The 20,781-nt window shown below is 36.6% G+C and overlaps 2 protein-coding genes across 2 annotated transcripts in view; both read right to left on the bottom strand.

The window, feature by feature from the left end:
• The window catches only part of LOC132135162 (ras GTPase-activating protein 4-like), a 37,156-nt gene extending 35,199 nt beyond the window's left edge, over positions 1 to 1,957 (bottom strand). The window contains exon 1 of the mRNA XM_059547180.1: positions 1,618 to 1,957. Within this exon, the coding sequence (XP_059403163.1) occupies positions 1,618 to 1,703 (86 nt within the window). The 5' untranslated portion in view covers positions 1,704 to 1,957. The remainder of the gene's footprint in view (positions 1 to 1,617) is intronic.
• Positions 1,958 to 6,698: 4,741 nt separating this feature from the next.
• LOC132129620 (uncharacterized) lies at positions 6,699 to 10,885 on the bottom strand. The gene is made up of 6 exons (XM_059541262.1): positions 10,437 to 10,885; positions 9,359 to 9,502; positions 8,982 to 9,216; positions 7,479 to 7,558; positions 7,247 to 7,376; positions 6,699 to 7,107 (listed from the first exon to the last, which is right to left on the bottom strand). The coding sequence occupies exons 1-6, from the start codon at positions 10,498 to 10,500 to the stop codon at positions 6,930 to 6,932; spliced, it is 831 nt and encodes a 276-aa protein (XP_059397245.1). The 5' UTR covers positions 10,501 to 10,885; the 3' UTR covers positions 6,699 to 6,929.
• Positions 10,886 to 20,781: the final 9,896 nt, after the last annotated feature.

Genomic DNA, 20,781 nt, shown 5'->3' with positions numbered 1-20,781 from the left:
AAGGACACTCCAGCTTGTTACTGTGACAATTATTATTGTTGTTTTATATTCATGTTGATATGTAATTACAACATTTTTGGCCAAACTGATCAGCCTTACAAACAAGCCCTGAAACTTGGAGCTTTTTATCGCATTTTACATTTATTCACAAAATCAGAATTCAAATCAGACTGTAGACATACTAATTTAAAATTTAAAATGGTCCCATAATTGGCCACCACAGTAAAATTGGTGTCGTTAGATGGTTGCCAGGGTGTTGGTATGCAGTTCCTATGTTGTAATGGATGGTTGCTAGGGTGTTGATAAGGCAATTTTAGGTATCAAACAAAGTCAGGATGAGTTACTTTCAGTTTAAAGTGTTTAGAAAAAAAATACAGCATTAACAGTTTGTCTTGTCCAGTACCTAATTGCTTCTCTATTTAAAAAGTCCCAATCAAGGAATATTTATCTTAGAAAACAAGTCCTCATATTCCTTGTGCCCAGGTGCTGATTGCTGATTGATTGTAAATAAAGAGAATTTGTAGAGAACATGTGCACTGTTCTGCAGTGTCACCACAGTGTAAATACAAACACTCCATGCAGCTTCTGCTCTGATGGTTCGGCCCACCCAGCTAAACAGTTCAGCAAATTTGATAAGTGACTAGTAGTTTAATCATACAAGGGAAGTGAAACCAGTAACTCAGGAAGAGAAGGGCAGCGATTCATATTCCTCGCACTGACATGACCATAGTGCTGAAATGTTAATGTGGATGACCACACTAACCAATAAAGTCATTTCCTCACAGAACATGGGACAGCTATCCTTTTCACAAATTAACATTAAAACGTTGTGTTAATCACAATGGAATGCTGACAATTCCATAAAGGGAACTAATTAACCCGCTTATTTGTTTTAACTGCTTATTAAGTGTTTAAAAATAGTATTTTGGCTTGAGATTTAAAAAGAAAAAAAACTGAATATAATTGATTGAATCTGGTGTTATGTTTAATATACTAAAAATAATATCTGATAGTATGATTAAGAGAAATGCACTATTTTTCTGTTATGTATTTCCCTATACAGGGAGCATCTGTGCCAAAAGTGTACTAATCACACACTGTTTTTTGTTTTGTTTTTTACTTTCATCAATTGTTCTGTTATATATTATCTCCAATGCCTCTATCTAACTGAAACACCCATTTAGAAATATTTATAATACTTATATGAGAAATGCACATCCTATAATTTTGACTTATCACTTGTAGGTGCACTTTCACTGATTTGTGTTTCAAATACGGGGGGGGGGGGGGGGGGGGTCTATAGGACATATATTTGTTCATGTTTTTATGATTAAAATGCCTGAACTGTATTTGTTTTATCTTTATCTTAAGTAAAGTAGCATGATAATAATTTTACAGGTTTTTATTTTATTTATTTCTTTTAACTGATACGTACACTAATACTGTATATATATATATATATATATATATATATATATATATATATATATATATATGATCTTTCAAATCCCACATATTGGTTTCAGTTTCTTTATCATCATATATAGACTACTGAACTTCCCCCATATTTCTTTCCAATTCATCTTATAATTATCACATCAATTCATCAGCACTTACATGTCCTTGATTGGCAGGTTCTTTCCTTCCACAATCCGGATGAATAGTGTGCTTCGTTTAGCCATGCTGTCATTCAGAGAATACATCACGCGCCGACACTTCTTATTCCTTCAATAACACCCGATCGGTCCAGCGGTCGTCCACACAGTCCACGCGTTAGACTCGGGTGAGTTTGAGATTTCTGTGGGTTGTTTGTAGGAGGAGTGACTGACTGGATCACACACTTGAAGGGAAATGGTATTAACAGACGCGACGCGACAAAACTAAAACGCTTACGTTAGAACCAACACAGCTGGTAATAAACTGTTCAGACTTGGACGCGATTATAGACGACTTTGTTGAGTTTGTCAAGTGGAGGCGAGGTGTGGCGTGACGCGACGAGTGAAATGAATTCTCCGTGCGAGGGGAAAATGAGTCCTTTCTTACCCTCGAGATTACCAAAAGCTAATATAGCTGAGATAAACAAACAATGGTGTTGATAGACTACTCAGTAGTAAACACAAAAAAAAACTAATAGAGTCACTCTCTTTACTCCAGTAAATATTTTTTAAAAAAGTAAATGTTTGCATCGATTGTATCTTGAAGGGGTTGGCTGAACGCACGTTCTCACATGAGACTATGTGGGGTAAGTTGTCACAAAAGAACCAGCCCTTTAGGATTTTAAGCTAAATTTAAACAGTATAATAATAAAGGTTGCAGGTACGTTTGACAGCTACCCTAATAAAAACGTGACGACCTGCAGTGGCATGACATTTTACACTTCATCGTTTGAGGTAAAATATAGGCTGCCTACCTTCATTTTGCCGATTGTCTGAATGTATGTCAGTCAGTGTGGTTTAACTTTGTTTACTCGGTTAGTCAAAGATGTGATGATAACCTATTGGAGAAGGGGAAAAAATGCCCCAATTTAATATGGTTTTGAAATAGGTGTTTGAAACCAACATGTGAAACCAACATGTAAACCACTAGTGAAAACATAATTTGACATTTAGATTTTTTTTTTCTGATTTTTACATAAAGGTTCTCTGGCGGAAAAGGGGATTTTAGATCATTAAAATGTTCTTCACACTATGAAAAAAAAAAAGGTTGTTTCAAGGACTGTTCTCTGAAAGGTTCTTTGAATAAAACCTTTAAGGGTTTATTTAAGGACAGCCACACTTTATTATTATTATTATTATTATGGGGCATGAGTCTTAGTGAAATACTGATGTGCTTTTTCTTCTTCTAATGTTTCAGTATACATATTATTTAGTGTGAAAAAAGCAGTAGAAAAAAATATTGCATTCAAAATGGTGACTCTGAACATCAGAGAGCTTTAAGTGTAATAAGGCAGTGTACTTCCTTTTTCACAGAGGAATTATGCCTCAGCACGGGTTATTATGACTAATAACCTCATGATCTGACCAAATATCCACAGTCTGCTTTCATAATAGAAAGAGATTCCATTTCCATTTATTGCGTGACTCTGAAAGAAAATATCTCCCTAACCTCACCAGTAGCTGTTTTTGAAGGCAGACAGAATAAACGAGGTGAAAAACTGAATGACTTGATTATGGTCTTTGGTGGAAATCAAAGCATAGACTCTAACATAATGTCACTGACATATTCTGAAATGCACAAGTGCTGTCAACATGAGCAGAGAAAGATCAAGGTGTGTTCCTTTATCATGGAAAAAGGAAGGTGACTCACTATCCAGTCAAAACAGTTTCAGTCCAGACAGAATTGACCAACACTACAGGAATAAAAGAGAAGTTCACGCAATAGGAGTCTTAAATCAAGAACATTCTCAGACAAGGGAAAATTTCGATGTTGTATAGGCTTCCCTTCAAATGAGATGTTTTTACACGTAACTGATGTATGTGAGTGTGGGCACGGCTGACTCATTGATCCAGGAATACAGACTCACCTTTAGAGCTGTGACCAGAGGAGGGGATACGCTGTGTGGGCTTCTTGTGACTAACCAGTCTCTTTCAAAGAAATACCAGAGCACAATGCTCTTTTTAGATAAAGTGTGTATGTAAAAATGAGTCGCTGTTTAGCTGAGGCTTTTCATCTGGAATAAAAGGATATCCCATGTTTTCACAAATCATTTTAAATAGCACTTTACAATAAAGTACCATTAATTAGCATTAATTGCAAACATTAACAATCAATGAGCAATACATTTGTTACAGTAGGCCTAATTATTAATCTTTTTTAACATTAATTAATAAAACATTTTAAATTTAATTCATGTTAACTCAGGCACATTAAATATCAGATATTTAATTTTTATTAAAGTATAAGTAAATACTGGAATTGATTAAGACGTATTTTTCACTGTTAGTTAATGTTAAAGGTATAGTTCACCCAAAAATGAAAATTTGTTAAAAATTTACCGAAAATGTGAGCATGAAGGTTCATGCATTAACCATAGACAGTACAAAAACATACAAATGAGATATGTTGGTAATTTATAATGTATGGATGTATTGCTTGACTTTTTAAGGTATTGTGACAAGCGGAGGCGTACATTAATTCTTCCTAACTCTGACATGCTCATGGTCATCAGACCAAATTTCTATGAGGCTCCACACCTCCTCACTACTCCAAGTTTGTCCACGAGCTGCCATGCTAAAGTGCAAACTGTCAACAAACACTTCCTCATCCCATAATGCACAGAGCAGCTGACTACAGCAGCTGGTTTAGTCCAAAAATGATCAGTACTTTTTGCAGTTGGGTCTGTTCGAGGTCGGATCACGTTCTCACCACAAACGAATCGCTCCAGAGTTTGTTTGAAAGCATACCGAGACCACTTCTTCAAGCAGGTCTCGGTACGCTTGTTTGGTCCGCCTTTGGTGCACACCCGAGTGAGATTGCTGCTTTCACACCTGCCCAAACGAACCACACCAAAGGGGGAAACAAACTCTGGTACGATTCAACCGAACTAAATGAGGCAGGTGTGAAAGCACCCTATCTCTCAAATGGACCATTGACACTCTATTTACAATCTCAATTAGGAGTGTCTAATTGATGCCGAAAACTGATGCAACCGGTTCTTGACTCGAGAACGAGAACCGCTCTAACCGGCACGTGCTGCAGTTCAGTATCATCAGCTGCTATACTCGTGTTCATGTTCTGTTTACTTGTGAATGTGTCATCATTAACTATAAATAAAGTACAGATATTTCATAAATCATCCATTATTCCTATTAAACATAGAGTCTTAATTATTGTCCAACTTCCCTGAAAACCCCTTTGGCCTATACATAATCTACAATATACAGATTAGAAACATTCATCTTAAAAAAAAAAAGCTAAATAAAATAGTTATTTTATCACACTTTCCGATGTTTAACAAAATACTTGAAAAATTACACGCATGCGCAGTATCATCAGTTCATCGGTTCTCGAATCGGACACGTCCGACAGAAACGATTCTCGGTTCAGTGTACTGGTGATCCGAAAACAGATGCAACCGGTTCTTGACTCGAGAACGAGAACTGCTCCAGCAGTGGGCGTGTTCGTTCGTCATCTGGCTCGGCTCGGTGTTCATCTTCAGTTCGGTCTTCACAGCAGTTCAGTCAGTGTACTGTTTGAGTGCATGAATTACTCCGGGATATTGGTTTATTCTGACTCAGAGGGAGTGTCAGTCACGTTAAAAAAGTTAACATCTTAAGTAATTTGTGGATTAATGCTTATTGGAGACAAGAACCGTTTCAAATGATTCAGTTTGATTTGATGAACTGGTTCAACCGGTTCACTAAGAAGAACAGGTTAAATTGAACGATTCGTTCGTGAATCGGACATCACTACCTCATGCACAGGCTGTGTTTTGAGGAGACACTCATACAGTTCAGGCCTTGCAGTGCATCAGAGGTAAAAAAAACGATAGAAATACTGTTCAGTTTCTTGCCCAGACCGATTGTTTTGTGTCTTTACACATCAATTTATCGTCAAGAGCCAAAGGGTTTAATTTGGTTTTGTTTGTATATGTTTTATGACTCTCAAAGCCGTGACTCCCATTCACTTCCATTATACGACTGAAAGACTGCAATGGTTTCAGTTAAAAATATGTTTGTGTTCTGCTGAGGAAACAAAGTAACCTACATTTTGGATGCCCTGGGGGTAAGCAGATAAACATCAAATGTAAAACCTTTTGGTGAACTATCCCTTTAACTAGTTTTATGTAATTTGATGCAAAGGTAATATAATACAAAGTATAGTGTAAAGTATAAATGTGCATTAAAAAAATGTAGATACAAAAAACGTATTTGTATTTTTTTATTTTTGTATCATCGCAGTCTTGTGAAAAGGGTCCACTGTCTTTGATTGCATTTCAGTAAAATGTACAGTATAACTAACCTCAATTTTGCCATTAAAGCATCATAATCATTTTGTGTTGTTTCCCAGGACAAGAGGCAGAATCACAATCTAGGATGTGGCCTAGACCAGGGTAACTGCTTTGTAAACATACAGCACATACACAGTTGAAAATGAATAAACAACTAATCCTGATTAAACATGGAGAAAGTATTTTTTACCTACTTACCTTTTTTTTTTTTGTTAGAACACGAGTTTTAAGAATATTAATAATTAAAGATATAGAATATAATATGAGTTAAAAGAAACAAATCCACCTGGCTTAATGTTCATTAAAGGTTATTTAAGCCTATTTGACCCTTAAGACATAGAAGGTTGGAAAACATTGTACTAGTAAATAACTAAGGTATGACTGTCGCTCTCCCACACATTTCTTTATTTACCAAACACCGCCATCTAGTGAATTTGCTTGTTGAAGTCAAGTGGTCTTCAATTCTGGTTCCTGGGGACCCACTGCTCTGCACATTTTGTATGTCTCTCTTATCTGACACACTCAGTTCAGTTCATGGAGCTCTCTTCTTATGAGCTGATGATCTGAATCAGGTGTTTTAAATAAAGGAGATATGCTAAATGTGCAGACGTGTGTTGGTCCTTAGGACCAGGATTGAAGACCACTGTTGTAGTCAGGGTAGTGTAGTCCTGTCCTGTCTTTTCGGTTGATCACAAACAATACTGAGGCCACACGAGTACAAAAAGCTGGAAGATGATGGCTAAAAAAATAAACTTTAAGCACAACCATTCTAGTTTGATACTACACACGAAACAATGTTCTGATGCCAAACAGCAGTGTAACATATGCATGATGTAAGTGCCCTGTTGTTGTTGAGTTAATTTCAAGTTCACTTCCTGTCCTCAATTTCACCTTGTAACATATTAAAAGAGAAAATACTGCATAGTAATTTGGTTTCCCATGAAATATGCAGTGCAGTGATAGTGTCTTTGGTAGTAGCTCACAGCTTTTGTTTGGCGTCCTTGGGCAGAGTGTTGGCTGTGGAGTAATCTTTCAAGTCCGACTGGTAAGCAGGGTTGTCGTAGGGGTGCACGTGCTCCTTTAGGTCGTGGGTGTCATAGCGGGGGATACGGATTGAGTTCGTGACTGAGATTTGCTTACTTTCTTTCTTGGTACAGCTGGATGGACAAAATTGAGTCATTTGTTAGAAAAATGCATTACATTTGGACCATTAAGAAATAATATATGACAATAAAAATAATATATGATAATGTATCATAAATGTACACAAGTGTGATTTAAGTGCTATTTACTCACCAGGTTATGCATAACATGATGAGGAAAAGAAGTAAAAGCAGACCCGCAGCCGCACATAGGATGGCAGTAATCACAACCATGGCACCAGATCTCGCACTCAGACCATCATTGATGGTTTGATGGTTTAGTACTGTATGAATAGATTATTAAGATATCTATTAACTCCAACAGCTATTAGGATGACTCCAATATTACTTAGCAATAATTCAAATTATTTGATATGAATTCTTACGTTTGGGGAGAGTAATGTTGACAGACCAGTTCGACGAATTAACAAGATTCCCATTAGTATTGATTAGAAGATACTTGAAACTGTAAGTGAAAAATAGTTTCAATACATTAAAAGCAAACTCAAGTCTAGTGTTTAAGAAGTTATTGAAACTGCAATCAAGACACCTTTTTGACTATGTAAAATAGTTAGGGAAAATACTATGGAAGACCATGGTTTCCATCAATAGTCCAAATACTAACATTTTTCAAAATATCTTCTTTTGTGTTCAACAGAAGTTAGAAATTCATATAGGTTTGGAAAAAGTGGAAGGTGAGTAAATGATGTAAATTTTCAAGTGAACTGAACTACTCCTTTAAGATGAAAATGACAAGAAATTAGCATTATAATCAGTAGATGGCAGCAGAGTATCACTCATTTCAACTACCTAGTCTTGCTTCTGGGTTTATTATAAATGGACTATTATAACAAATGTAAGCACTTTTACTGTACTTAAGTATAAAGTATAGCAAGCGCAGGAAGTCACAAAGGCTCATGTCATTTAAAAAATAAATAAGCCCAGACACCAACAACCAAGGGTTATTTGTTTAAAACATAGTTAACTACAAATTAAATAAGATAATTATTAATGGTATAACAATCAAATAATGCATTAAATATTTTTAAATTAAAAAGGCTAAATATATTCAGCCTTGTTACTACTGTAGTTTTTTTTTTTATACCATGATTAACTTTGCATCACTCAAGGGAAAAAAAATTCAGTTTTTGACTACACCGTTGTAGTGTAAACATATCCTGAGTTTCGTTCCCATTTTCCCACCACTAGTTTTGTTTCCATAGCTCCTGATTAGTTCACACCTGTTCTCTGTTCCTTTGATCAGTCCCTGTGTATTTAATCCCTCAGTATACTTGTACTTCTTTGTCCACTATTATCTTTGTATTAGTGGCAAAGCTGTTTTAATATCCTGTGTCTTTGTAAATAAAATGTAAAGCTGCAAAAGATCCTCCACTTCTTCTTTCTTGACCTGACATGATAAAACTAAAATTTTTACACTTTTAAATTCAAAAATATAATCGACAATATGTCAACATTTACTACTTTCTATTGAATTTATGTAGTCCAAATCCACGCAATCAGTAATTTGGTGTGAGGGTGAAATATACATTTGGTATTAGTTCAAATTTCAAAAGAAAGCTGCATAGTTTAAAAGAAACATGTGTGAGTGGTAATTTATACATTACACTAATGACAACAGACAATTGAGCTGCAAAATTTTGCTCATGGGGGTGGCCATTTTAGGCAATTGTTTATTGTGTTTTATCCTTGCTACGCCCTGTAGTTGAGCTAAATGTAGTTATCTAATGACCACATGACATCAAAATGGCTTTTGTTAACTTTAAGTTAACAGCACGAATGTCCTAATGGTTTTTAGAATGGCAGATTTGGACCCTTTGTGCATAAGCGACTTTTTAGATTCACATAGCAGAACACACTTAAGGTCCTACCAAACGGGGAGTCCATCAGGAAGTACTCCATTACAGTTGATTCCACTACATTTCCCATCAGCTCCGACTATGAAGTAGCGATCATTGGAGGACTGACTACAGGGGAAATCTGACAGAAGTCCAACTCTTGTCAGAAAGAAGTTTTTTGATGATGGGTTGAATGCTGTTGGGTAGGGTGACAAGCTGAGGATGTTGGGAGTTGAGCTGTTCACTTGAGCATCAAAGATGCCGTTTGCTAAAGGTGAAAGAGGATTGTTAGTATAAAAAGATGGGAGAATTTGCATTTGATTTTTTTTATATAAGTCTCTAATGCTATTTGATCAAGATGCATCAAACAGCAATATTGTGAAATATTAAAATTAATAAAGACGTTTTACCGGAGCATAGCCCTGCCGCCAGCCATATCTCACAGCCACGGCACGTCTGGTCAAAAAAACAATACGGCTGTTTCAGTATCACTGTATTGCTGGTGACAGTGGTTAGAAAAGCATTAGGTGTAAGCTCAGGCTGGAAAATCTGACCTGTAAACAGAGAAAAAGACTTTAAAAGCCATTTTAATATGACATCATTGTTCCAACTTGATCCCCATTCAAATCAGTCACAGAATAAAAGCAGGTTCAGTCTTATTCATGCACCTGTCTTGGAAAAAGGATTGTGTAACACCTACCAACCCAAAATGCTTTAACTGCAGTACTACAGGTGAACTGATGTAAAACTGCCACGGAACAGAACGTACAAGCTCAGTCTTGCCTCCTAGTGTGTGTTTTCCTCGAGCCTCGAGATTAGATTTTGATTTTATAACTTGTATGAACCAAGACATGCAAAAGGCTTCTTTGGAGGTAAATATTGCTGTGTCGTCATATCTGGAGGATTTTTGATTCCTCCTGCTTTGTTAAAATTATTAACAGATCCTGTGCGCACGCATGCACACACACACACACATATTATATATATATATATATATATAATATAGTTTTTTTTTCATTGGAATATCAGCCAGTTTCCATTTCCCCATTTATCATCACTGCGTTGTATTTTTATTATTTGAGATATATATATTAATATATATATAGCAGTTACTTTTTCCATAGACTGCGGGCCATGGGTACAAATAATCAGTAACTTTTTATAAACTACATTAGTCATTCGTTCATAATAGTTGCCAGGGTATTTTTACTTAATGGGAGGAAGATTTTTAGCTTATTACTCTGTAATCATCTTTGTCTGATATCCAACATGATGAAAATGTAATGGAATATTTGTGTGCACTTTACTCTGTCTTTAATGAGTTATTATATAAGAAAGCATCTCCATTAAAACTGAGGGAAGGTAAACAACACAATTAAAGAATAAATGAAGTGCATTTGTAATGTAAAACAGAAACCAGATCTCTATAGTAACAACCATATAAAAAGAACAAACAAACATTGGTAATTAAGGCTAAAAAAAACTTACCTTCTCCGGTCCGCATCCAGATAGACAGCAATGACATCAAACAGATCACTGCATTCATGTTCATCTTGTAACAAGGATGCAGATAGCTTCTTATTAATAAAATCGGGAGTATAATCAAACCTGAATGGTGTCTCTGTTCAGTAATGTGCCTGGTAGACACTAATCAAATTCTATTAAAAGAAGCTGAAGGGAGGGAGAGTTTTTCATGAGGGTGTGTGAATCCCAGGTAGAAACCGGGAGGTGCTTTAGGCATAAAAAGTGCTTTGAAATTCCAAAGATTGACTGTTGCTTCATTGTAGGCAGTGAAAAGTGCTTCAATCATGTTAAAACATTTCTGCTTTAATCTATATAGCACAGAACACGTTTTTATTGGCAATGCCACACTTACAATGTCAAGGTGGCGAAAATGGTAAAGTCGCAACATGTGATCAAACTCTCTGACACTTGAGTGGAAAACAAAGCAAAGTCAGAGCGAAAGGCTGTTTGTATGACTAATGTTAAAGTCAACAAACCCTCCACATACTGGTGACTTAATTCCCACCAAACAGGCACATGACGTCAATTGACATCCAAAAGCAGAGGCATGTTTATCCATACAATATATCAGCGAAATTCAATTCCTAGTGTCTTGAGGGCTAAGCACCCGTGGTAATTAATTTATGCCATTATATTGGTTTTCTAGGACAAACTAGGCTGTATATTCTGCAGCTCCGGCAACTTTCTAAAGTGTTTGTAATCAAATAAACAAAATTGTGTTTGCTGTTAAAACCAGCTTAACCAGACCTGCTTAGACATGAAGCAAATGAACCGTTGTTTATAGGTAGAAGTCACTGACATTTTCTCTGTAACGTTCGCACTGTTAGAGGCCTCAATGGAAACATGTTAAACTCCAAATCCATATTAATTGCAAAGACTTGACTGGTGAGTTAGTGGTAAAACAACAATATCCAGAATCCCATTGTGGTGAATCAGACTATGAACTAGAGCCTTTAACAGTATTTGCCAAGTGGTGATTCAGGGTGGAGATGATGAACAATTACACCGCTAGTTCTCTCAATCGTTTGTTCTTTATTTTTTAATGCAGAGATTATTGTAAATTTAGGTGATTTTTGATGATTAGAGATCATTTTTGTCAAAATCCTCAACTGAAACAAATTTTTTGTTGTTTGTTTTTATTATTATGTGCCATTTTAAATGGTCCTGCGTATACAAATGTTTTTTTTTTATCTATTATGTGTCCTTTAACCACTTCAGCTGTTATTTTGATTTTTTGAGAATCAGGCATATGCAATATTGGACCCACCGGTGGGTCCCCAGAGTTGATGTGGTTAATACAAAGTCAGAAAAAATTGTGTGCAAAATAATGATTAAAGAGTAACTAAACCCTAAACCAACTTTTTTTTAGTTAATGATCTGTAAGAATGAGGCTTTATTAGTGCTGTATATTGATTCGAGTAACATTTTTGACATTTGAGTATAAAGTGTTTTAATTCTACAATATATGGTGTAAAAACGTCTGAGTACTGCCCTCTTCAGGTTGAACGGTGGCTACTGCAATTGATTTTTCCTATTGGATGTTGCGGTGGCAAGTGACGTAAGCAGTTTCCAGCTCACCACGCCCCTTGGCACGAGCTACCACGCCCTTGGCAGTATAAAACCATCTTGTTCCGTCAAAATTACTGTAGTGAGTCAAGAGTTGGAATTTAGTGATGGGAAGTTCGATTCTTTTCCGCGAACCAGTTCTTTCGGACGGTTCGATTCAATAAACCGGTTGAAAAAACCGGTTCAGCGGTTCTTTTACGCTCGACATTATGACGTCATTGGTGATGACGTAACGGCGTCACGTCTATCAAATATATATAAGTCAGTAATCATAACTTTAGTCAGTTAAAAACCTCATAATCATGAAAAGTTTACATTTGAGTTTTGCAACAACGCACCCAAATACAGTAACAGCAATAATGTGCATACCAGGATTTAAGTCTTGAAGATATAAAGTAAATACATTAGGTGTCATCAGTGCAGAAACCATGATCCACTTACTATACATAATCCATTGCGATGTATTTTTTTATTGAATGAACTTACGTTTCGCCAGATTGCCCTTCATCCAAGCCCTCGGTTTACCCGCGCTCATAACATTAGCACAGAATCAGTTCAGAATCAATCACCAAAAGAATCAGTTCGGCTCAGACATGCAGTGAGTCAGTCGTCTTCACGCTGAATCACACATGCGCAGTATCATCAGCTCCTCGGCTCTCGAATCAGATGCGTCTGAAAGAAACGGTTTTAAGTTCAGTGTACTGATGATCCGAAAACCGATGCAACCGGTTCTTGACTCGAGAACGAGAATCACTCTAACCGGCACGTGCTGCAGTTCAGTATCATCAGCTGCTCTACTCATGTTCATGTTCTGTTTACTACAAGCTCAATTTGTGAATGGGTCACTGTCATCATTAACTATATATACAGTACAGATATTTCATAAATCATCCCTTATTCCTATTAAACATAGAGTCTTAATTATTGTCCAACTTCCCTGAAAACCCCTTTGGCCTATAGACCCCTTAAAAGTTTGTAAAAATTCCAATGTTTCCGGGTGGGCAGGGCTTAGCTGGAGGCAAAAAGAGGCGCGGACGCAATGTTGACAAGCGTAAGATGTTTTAGGAGGGATTTATTAAACGTGGATGCAGAAGAAGGTTCGGAACTGTCTGAATATGTACAGTCCCTGACTGCGGGACCGTGACAGCTTTTTTTTTTTAAATTACCTCTCGCGGATGGAAGCAGGCTACCTGACCCGTATGCCATACGGCCATATGAATTACTTTTGGGTGGTATGGGGAATTTTGTCAAGGCTTATTTTCTAATGTAACCTATCGCTGGGCTAACTATGATTAGCAATGTGTATTATTTTAAGAGACCATTCAAAGGATGGCACACACATCTATCACTATATGTTTGTTTAACATTTAAACTAGCTAGTGCACTGAAGGTTGGCGACTTTTCACCTATAAAACAGAAACTTGCTGATTTACTAGATAAAAACCAACACACCAGTTCAATTCCATAGATTGTTTTACCTGATATGAAGTGTGCCACTGCAAACACAAGCATTATTTATGATCATCTCCGTCCAGTCTGTACACCGTATTGCATTCAACCACAATTGTCTTCTTGATTTCTGTGAAGGAATGTCTGCCGGGATCCACTAAACTTTAGTTTTGAAACAAAAGTGCTGTTTTTTCTACGTCACAGTGACGTAGGCGATTAAGGGGTCTATACATTATCTACAATATACAGATTAGAAACACTCATATTAAGAAAAAAAAAAAGCAAAATAAAAAAGTTATTTTAATCACACTCTCCGATGTTTAACAAAAAACTTAAAAAATTACACGCATGCGCAGTATCATCAATTCATCGGTTCTCAAATCGGACACGTCCAAAAGAAACGGTTTTCGGTTCAGTGTACTGGTGATCTGAAAGCAGATGCATGATGCAGATGCAGATGTCAGTGTACTGTTTGAGTGCATGAATTACTCCGGGATATTGGTTTATTCTGACTCAGAGGGAGTGTCAGTCACGTTAAAAAGTTAATATCTTAAGTAATTTGTGGATTAATGCTTATTGGAGACGTGAACCGTTTCAAACGATTCAGTTCGATTTGGTGAACTGGTTCAATCGGTTCACTAAGAAGAACCGGTTAAATTGAACGATTCGTTCACGAATCGGACACAGTGTTGCCAGATGTACGATAATTATCGTATTTGTACGATAGTTTTTACCTCTGTACGATGTACGATCAATAATGAAAAAAATCCCTTAATGTACGATAATTTCAGATTTCTATGAAAATGTAAATGAGGGTAGTTGCAGTCATATGGCTTCTTTACTCATACACGAAATCGGCTCATTACAGACACTCTAAATGCGTTCGTTTGCACCTCAGGGTGTATTAAGAATGTAGGAGAGTGCCCTGCTTTAAAGCCAATGAGCACTAGTTGGGGTCCATTATAGCAAGAACCCCTTCAACATCTGGCAACACGCGGGATTCCGATGAAAGCGGCTCAGATGTGGAGTCAACTGCACCACGCAGCAACAACTAAATTCCTTCTTCACTGGACGCCACAAAGCAAGTGTTAAAAATAATTTTAATATGATTTAATATGCGCAGTGACGCAGACAGTCACTGAAAATAATGGGATAGTATTTTGTCTCACTGCTTCCGTCAAACAATACGCCTTGTTATCTATTGTGGTAATTTGCAGGTCGTGTCAAAATGTTGTTGGTTTAGAATAGATAAATAACTCTTTTGACTCGTGTACAATAATTTTCTTCCAGATACGATAATTTTGAACTTCTGGTACGATACTTGGACATTTCCAATCTGGCAACACTGATCGGACATCACTATTGGAATTGGGAGTATTGAAAGCGAGGATAGACTATTATAGCATCTATTTAGCATAGCATTTATATACTTATTTAGATTATTTAGTGTAGCCTATAGTTAATTAGCATAGTTGTTAGTGTAACGTTAGTATTGTTAGAAGCATAGTTAGTTAGTAGCATAGTATTGCATCAGTTAGGATAGCTTCAAGTTGGCGTAGGTTTATATGTATTTAATACAGTGGTCAGGATGGTACATATGTGTAGTGTTGCTGGTTGCGAAAGCACTGCTGGACTGCATAGTTTTCCAGCAGACTTTAAAATTAGGCACCAGTGGTTGCATGCACTTGGCCTGGAAGACCGCGAGTTCCCGCCTAGAGCTAGAATGTGCAAACTGCATTTTACGCGGGATTGCTTCTCCAACACAATGGAGGTGGAAATGGGCTTCTCCACACCGCTCGCTGAAAAGCGACGCAGTGCCGATCGCGGTGCGGGAGTTAAGAGTTTGAGCCAGCGGCTCAAATTAATATGGCTCAGGCCACAGACACCTCCACTTCAAGTGAAGGTGGGGGAGAAAAGTACTCTACTTCAAATGAACGCTCTGTTGCAAAGCTACTTGCGTCACTACGGTCACTCTCCATTTTAGCGACTCTGACAGCAGCTGTCAATCAATCCATCACTGCGGGTCTCAGGTTCACGCCCCACCCGCTCAGCCCCGCCCTCGGTTCATCCCCTCTATCTCCGCTGTGCTCTGCCCACTTTTCAGCATTTTTCAAATATTGCCAGTGGGTGGAGTCAGGCTCTGACCGGGGGTTTAGTTACCGTTTAAAAAGAGCAACATTTTAGTTTCAGGTTTAAATTTAAAAACATCCAAAATTCAAGGAATGGTTTCAGACATTTAGACAAAAATATCATTTTTTTGTGGGGGTGGGGGGTTCTTGTTTTAGGCATAAACTCACTTATGTTATACATTTTTCAAGACTTATGTTTGCATCTTAAGTATATGTATCCTGATTTAAGGTTGTTTAGATATTTGTATTGGAAAACAAAAAATACAAGATCCACAGTGTAACATTTAGTGCCATTATTTAATGAATTTCCATTCTGACCTTTTAAAGCCATAAATTGTTTAAAGGTGAATTAAAAAAAATTTAAGACCTGCAGAAATCATGTAACATAAAACATATATCGATAATATATGCTCAGCAAGGTTGCATCTTAAAATACAGTAAAAACAATATATTTGTGATGAATACAATCATACATGATTGTGTACAATGCAATTGTAATATTGAAAAAATGTCTATTTAAAAAGCTTTTCTTTTTTACCAATTTAAAATGTAATGTATTCCTTAATGGAAAAGCATGCTGAATGATAGAAGCTATTAGAAAAGAGACCTACTACAATCATTCAGTAAGGACACGAAGTTAAACGACAGTGGGGGAGGGGGTGTTCCATGATACACTGAAATGCAAAACGCAAGTATTGTTTCTTTCCCTTGTTGTTTATTTTTTATTAAATAAATAAAATACATATTTACAACAGAATAAAAGTTTATTCTGATCACATTCTTTTATCATCAACACTCCAGCAAAGACAAACATCCAGCTTTTCATATGTCCAGCTCAAGTGTTGAATATCCGACTCAAGCAACCCGAGATGTGTTTTTTCAGCACACAGCTCAGTAAATATTCACAGGTCATTGTCTGCTGGAGAGTTCCAGTTATGCATAGGTGCAGTTATGATTATGATGACCTGTGCTGCCATTCATAAACAGCACTAAATAGCAAGTGTTCAGAGACTCTTGTTTAGTAGGTGTCTTCCTGCTGGTGTTGGCAGAACATGAACAGGGGGAGAATATCTTTACCTTCTTTCTGGCTCTCCTTCTTGGATTTTTTTGGCCAATTTCTTTTGTTTCAACTTTTCCCTAAATAACAAAAGATCTGAGATTTAGAGACACACGAGATAAACTAAGAGATCTCTAAAGATTCTGGAGTATCTGAATTAAAAACAAAACCTCTTTTTTCTGCGTTTGGCCATTCTTTCCTCAGCAGCCTTTTAGTTTTCTTTCACCTTCTTAATATATTCTTCATCCAACTTTTGCTGCAAGAGTTAAGCAAATTACTTGTAAAACAATTCGTGCTGTACTCCATATATATATTTTAAGACACTGGCCAAGTTCAAGACCCAAAACTCTATGCAAAAGTGTTGGCAAAAGTTATTTTTAATTAATTTAATCTTAAATAATGTTATTTATTAATATTATTATTGTTATGGAGTAAAACTTATTGAGTCAGGATGCATTTCCATTTCAAACAAGTGCTGTTCTTTTAAGCTTTTCATTCATCAAAGAATCAAAAACTAAAATATTAAGCAGCAAAACCTGTTTACAACATTGATAATAATCAGCACCAAGCATCAGCATATTATTGATTTCTGAAAGATCATGTGACACTGCAGACTGGAGTAATGGTTTTTACAAAATGTAAAAAATTCAAATAGAAAATAGTTTATATTGCTTACTGTGTTGATCAAATAAATGCAGCCTTGCCTGAGCGTTAAGAGGCCTATTTCGAAATCATACAACCCCAAACTTTTGAGAAGATAGTGTAAATTTCACTTGAATGAAGAGAGAGAGGAACTTGCACCGCTGCTGACTCCAAACCCAAATTCTGTTATATATCTATTATTCACACATACCGTTTGGCAACAATTCTGAGAACCTTATATTTTCACGTTTTCTTCGAGCAATTCATTATTTGATAAACATATGCTTTAGGCAAAAATTTCAGAAATTTGTTCCAGGGAGTTATGTCTCGGATATTCCTGATGGCACAGATGTCTATACACATGAAATTCACCGCTGCCTGCTCCAGCACTGGAACCTGCGGAAATTCAACAAATATATATAGTAAAAATGAATCCTGACCGATTATTTGTGAGGGCAGAACTCCTGAGAATGTTTGACCCAATTACAGTAAAGTGTGTGAAGCACAAAAAAAAAATTGGGGGGAACCTGTTTGATTTGATCAAAAAATTCATTGGAATACCATCCTAAAATTATCGGAAAGAGTTTTCTGTAGCTTACTACTACTACTATGCAGCACCGCAACATCACTACTGAAGCCACAGCGCAAAACATACAACCCCGAGGAGACCAAATGACTCTTCCACTGTGTCTACACCGGACACAAGTGGTGCGACGTGAAGTGACAACTGTTTCGTCTGGAGAAATCAAACGTTTGGAAAACCAAACACATTTGTAAATCTATAGGAATATAGAAAATATATGGGAAACACATCCCGCAGCACAACCACCTGAGCCCAACTTCAGTCTACTCATCACCTTGACTTTAACTGCGTTTGTAGAAGGCACCGCAACCAGACCAGTGTTGCCAGATTGGAAATGCCCAAGTATCATACCAGAAGTTCAAAATTATCGTATCTGGAAGAAAATTATCGTACACGAGTCAAAAGAGTTATTTATCTATTCTAAACCAACAACATTTTGACACGACCTGCAAATTACCACAATAGATAACAAGGCGTATTGTTTGACGGAAGCAGTGAGACAAAATACTATCCCATTATTTTCAGTGACTGTCTGCGTCACTGCGCATATTAAATCATATTAAAATTATTTTTAACACTTGCTTTGTGGCGTCCAGTGAAGAAGGAATTTAGTTGTTGCTGCGTGGTGCAGTTGACTCCACATCTGAGCCGCTTTCATCGGAATCCTGCGTGTTGCCAGATGTTGAAGGGGTTCTTGCTATCATGGACCGCAACTAGTGCTCGTTGGCTTTAAAGCAGGGCACCCTCCTGCATTCTTAACACACCCTGAGGTGCACACGAACGCATTTAGAGTGTCTGTAATGAGCCGATTTCGTGTATGAGTAAAGAAGAAGCCATATGACTGCAACTACCCTCATTTCAATTTTCATAGAATTCTGAAATTATCGTACATTAAGGGATTTTTTTCATTATTGATCGTACATCGTACAGAGGTAAAAAATTATCGTACAAATACGATAATTATCGTACATCTGGCAACACTGAGCCAGACCAATATACACAACACAGACCGGTAGTTAACTTAGGTCCAGGCGCGTGCGCCCAATGAAAGCGCGCACACACACTTTTTTTTTTTGCAAGCACAAACTGAAACAACGGCAAAGGATGAAATACAAATTAAAGGACATAACTAACATCAATTAAATTCATTTAACAGAGATTCAGTCCTTAGGGCTCTTAGACTTTTTAAAAACTTTCCGGTTTTAAATGTACTATAAAAGCTGTTTAAAATTAGGTTTTGAGTTACTCAATTTAGTCTGATTAATACAAAATGCGCCAAAGAACAATAACAACAAAAAAGATCATATAAATGCCCTTTTTTGGAAAATCTATATTGAATGAAGTGACACTAGATTAAGCTGAGGTTTAATTGAACTTCATATCAAGATCTGAGAAAGTAAAGAAACAACACAAACCCATCAAATCGCGCACAAACTCTGGCAGAGCGCGTGGATTCTACTCCTCTGGTCTGGATTCTCTGGTATGGGCGCAGATTTATCCTTTAAAAATATCAAACGCAGTACTGTTTATGTTCAATGCTTCTGCAACAGTTCAGTAGAATCATTACTCCAAATAAAACCGCTAGGTCGAGGTAAAGTTAAGGGTAAACTCACGAGATTTTGCATCAGTCTCTCCAACTTGAAGCGCTGCTACTCTGCTGGAGTTTTGGCGATAAAGACTGCGACTCTATTTTTTTTAGGAGCTTTCCATAGACAGTAAATGAAAGCATCTTTCTCATCCACCGCCATGATTCTTTCAGACTCTTCTTCGATGAAGTTCTTCTTCTGTCCGTTCACAGATCTGAGTGCGTATACTGCCACTTAATGGACTGATGTTGATCTACATCGTTTTTGAGGATGAGAGAAATAACGTGCCGTTTGCCTAATGGCCAAACTGAATGACAGAAAACAATGTTATGATGATGTCTTGTGTTGTGATTATGTTGTTCGTTGTTTTGCAGCTATGCACGCAGCATTTATATTTGTTGTTGCTGTTTTCAGTTTGACTTCAATTTCAGAATATCTCCAACAACACTGCAAAAAACTGCCTACCATTAGGCTACCACACAATCAAAATACCACGGTGCCACTACAGGGATTTTTTGGATTGGTCTTAAATCTTGTCCCTTTAAAACTACTGCACTTCAGTGTTCACAAAAAATAAAATGTTCCCTTATTTCCTGAAATACTGCAAACTTCACGATTCATGGCATGTACAGAGAATAAAAGATTTAAACCTCGTTTTCCCTAGAATTTATCATATATGATATCATATCATATCATAACACCAGCCCAAATACAGCCAAAAAATGCTATTACCACGACACATGACACGATAAAGGAAGAATGTTCAAGTATGCACATGCAACTATTTGTGACCTGTTACTATAGCGACAGTGACTAAAGTAAACATCAAAGATGGCAACACCCAAACTACAAAGTCTTATTACATTTGATCCTATAAAAATTAAATGGAGGCATGATTTCCTTAACCAAATGCAGCTTTTATACCTTAGTAAAAAGTGTAGCCATATATTATGATAGGAGTATATAAATGCCTGTACACAATGTGTTTTGTTTTTTTCTAGTATGGACATAAATAACAATCATAAGTGAGAAAATCCAGAGTTTCAGCATGTGAAACTGTTAGCATGAGTACCAATGGATTAACAGAGTGTGTGTGTGTGTATTTATAATGAGTAAATATATATATATATATATATATATATATATATATATATATATATATATATATATATATATATATATATATATATGAAACACAACAATTAAAAAAGAAAGGCAATTTATGAAGTTGATTTTGAATTCATAGATTCATAGATAATAACAAATGATCATATATATATACAACCCGAATTCCGGA

Source organism: Carassius carassius, chromosome 4 (assembly GCF_963082965.1).
Source record: "Carassius carassius chromosome 4, fCarCar2.1, whole genome shotgun sequence".
In the NCBI taxonomy this organism is placed as follows: domain Eukaryota; kingdom Metazoa; phylum Chordata; class Actinopteri; order Cypriniformes; family Cyprinidae; genus Carassius; species Carassius carassius.
Note: the sequence above shows the minus strand (reverse complement) of the source record. Positions and strands in the feature narration are given on the sequence as shown.